The following is a 1,791-nucleotide window of genomic DNA, read 5'->3' on the forward strand; positions in this document are numbered from 1 at the left end:
GTACTCTTCTTAACAAGTATATTCATTAAGAGTAGTACTAAGAAAATGTGACATTGACTATTAAAACCTAAATAATTTAGAATTTCTTTTTGTCTAAAACGTCAGTTAAAGGAGACTGATTTAACTTTTTACTAATTTATTTATTATGAAAGTTGCATTTTTGGCAAAATTAGAATGGAGGACTTGTAGGTAAGGGGGTCCCATATGGTGGATTTCAAGGAACATGTGTGACTAATGAAGCTATTACCTTCAATTGTGGTTCACAAGTTGGCACTAATAATGTGTGAAACTGGACAAGAGAGACACTAATCAAAAGGAAAAAGATAATCATGAAAAAATAAATAACCATTCATCATAACCCATTATAAAGAAGCCAGACACATTCATCCTTAAACACAAAGCATTCCATGGCGGAACAGCGTGAGAAGCTTCACATTGTGGTGTTTCCTTGGCTAGCATTTGGTCACATACTCCCATTTTTTGAGCTTGCAAAACTCATAGCTCAAAAGGGTCACAAAATTTCTTTCATTTCCACGCCTAGAAATATCCATCGTCTACCCAAAGTGCCTGAAAACTTGCAACCTTTGGTGGATCTCATAGAACTCCCACTGCCCCGTGTTGACAAACTCCCAGAAAATGCAGAGGCCACAGTGGACATTCCTTACCACATCATTCCATACCTCAAGCTTGCTTTTGATGGTCTTGAACAACCTTTGACCAAGTTTCTGGAGAGATGCAAACCCCATTGGATAATATACGACTTTGCACCCTATTGGTTGCCACCAATATCTTCCAAGCTAGGAATCTCATGCGTCTCATTCAATATTTTTAGTGCATCATGTATGTATTATTTTTCGGATATTTTTACAAGAAAAGAAAGTGAGTCCTCGCGGAAATATATTCCTGAAGAGCATAATGAGAATAATGAATCGGGGGTTTCAGATGTGTTTCGGGTGCTTACAACTTTTAATGGTGCTCAATTTATTGCTTCAAGAAGCTGCATGGAGATTGAAGGTGAGCCTCTCAAATTGTGTGAAAGTATATATAGGAAAACAGTGATTCCAGTTGGGTTATTGCCACCTTCATTACAGTTCAGTGAAGACAGCAATGATGAAAACTGGAACACCATCCTTAATTGGTTAGACAAACAGGAAAAAGGGTCAGTGATTTATGTAGCTTTTGGATCTGAAGTCACACTAAGTGATGAAGACTTCACTGAAATTACTATGGGAATAGAAATGTCTGGTTTTCCTTTTTTTTGGGTTCTGAAGAAGCAAAACACCTCTAGTGTTGAGTTGCAGGATGTGGTTGTGAATAACTCAGGAAAGGGTATGGTGTGGACAACATGGGCCCCACAGGTGAGGATTTTATCACACAAGTCTATTGGGGGGTTCCTCACTCACTGTGGTTGGAGTTCAGTTATTGAGAGTCTTCAAATTGGGTGTCCGCTTGTTATGTTGCCCTTCCAAAGTGATCAATTTATAAATGCTGGGTTTATGGAGGAGAAAAGGGTAGGGGTCAAAGTACAGAGAAATAAGCACTGTGGGAAGTTCACAAGGGAATCATTGGCCATAGCATTGAGATCAGTGATGTTGGAAAAAACTTATAGAAGTGAAGCACAGAAGATGAGTAAGATATTTGGGGACAAAGAACTGCACCAAAAATACATTGATCACTTTGTTGATTACATGGAAAACCATAGGCCTACCATGAAAGATTAGTTTTCTGCCATGAAGGATTATTTGTAATTGATGCATAAGTTTTAACGTTGTTTGTTATTGGTTGAGTTGA

At 38.1% G+C, this 1,791-nt stretch overlaps 1 protein-coding gene across 1 annotated transcript; it reads left to right on the forward strand.

Moving 5' to 3' along the window:
• The first annotated feature begins 334 nt into the window (after nt 1–334).
• Nucleotides 335–1,791, forward strand: LOC137819510 (putative UDP-rhamnose:rhamnosyltransferase 1). The gene has a single exon (XM_068623385.2). It carries the CDS (start codon nt 408–410, stop codon nt 1,719–1,721), a length of 1,314 nt encoding a protein of 437 aa, XP_068479486.1. The 5' UTR covers nt 335–407; the 3' UTR covers nt 1,722–1,791.

This window comes from Phaseolus vulgaris, chromosome 10, assembly GCF_051622355.1.
Source record: "Phaseolus vulgaris cultivar YP4 chromosome 10, ASM5162235v1, whole genome shotgun sequence".
NCBI lineage: Eukaryota > Viridiplantae > Streptophyta > Magnoliopsida > Fabales > Fabaceae > Phaseolus > Phaseolus vulgaris.

Bases quoted from the DNA above. Each gene is read 5' to 3' on its own strand.
- LOC137819510 (XM_068623385.2), top strand. From the start codon at position 408: ATGGCGGAACAGCGTGAGAAGCTTCACATTGTGGTGTTTCCTTGGCTA.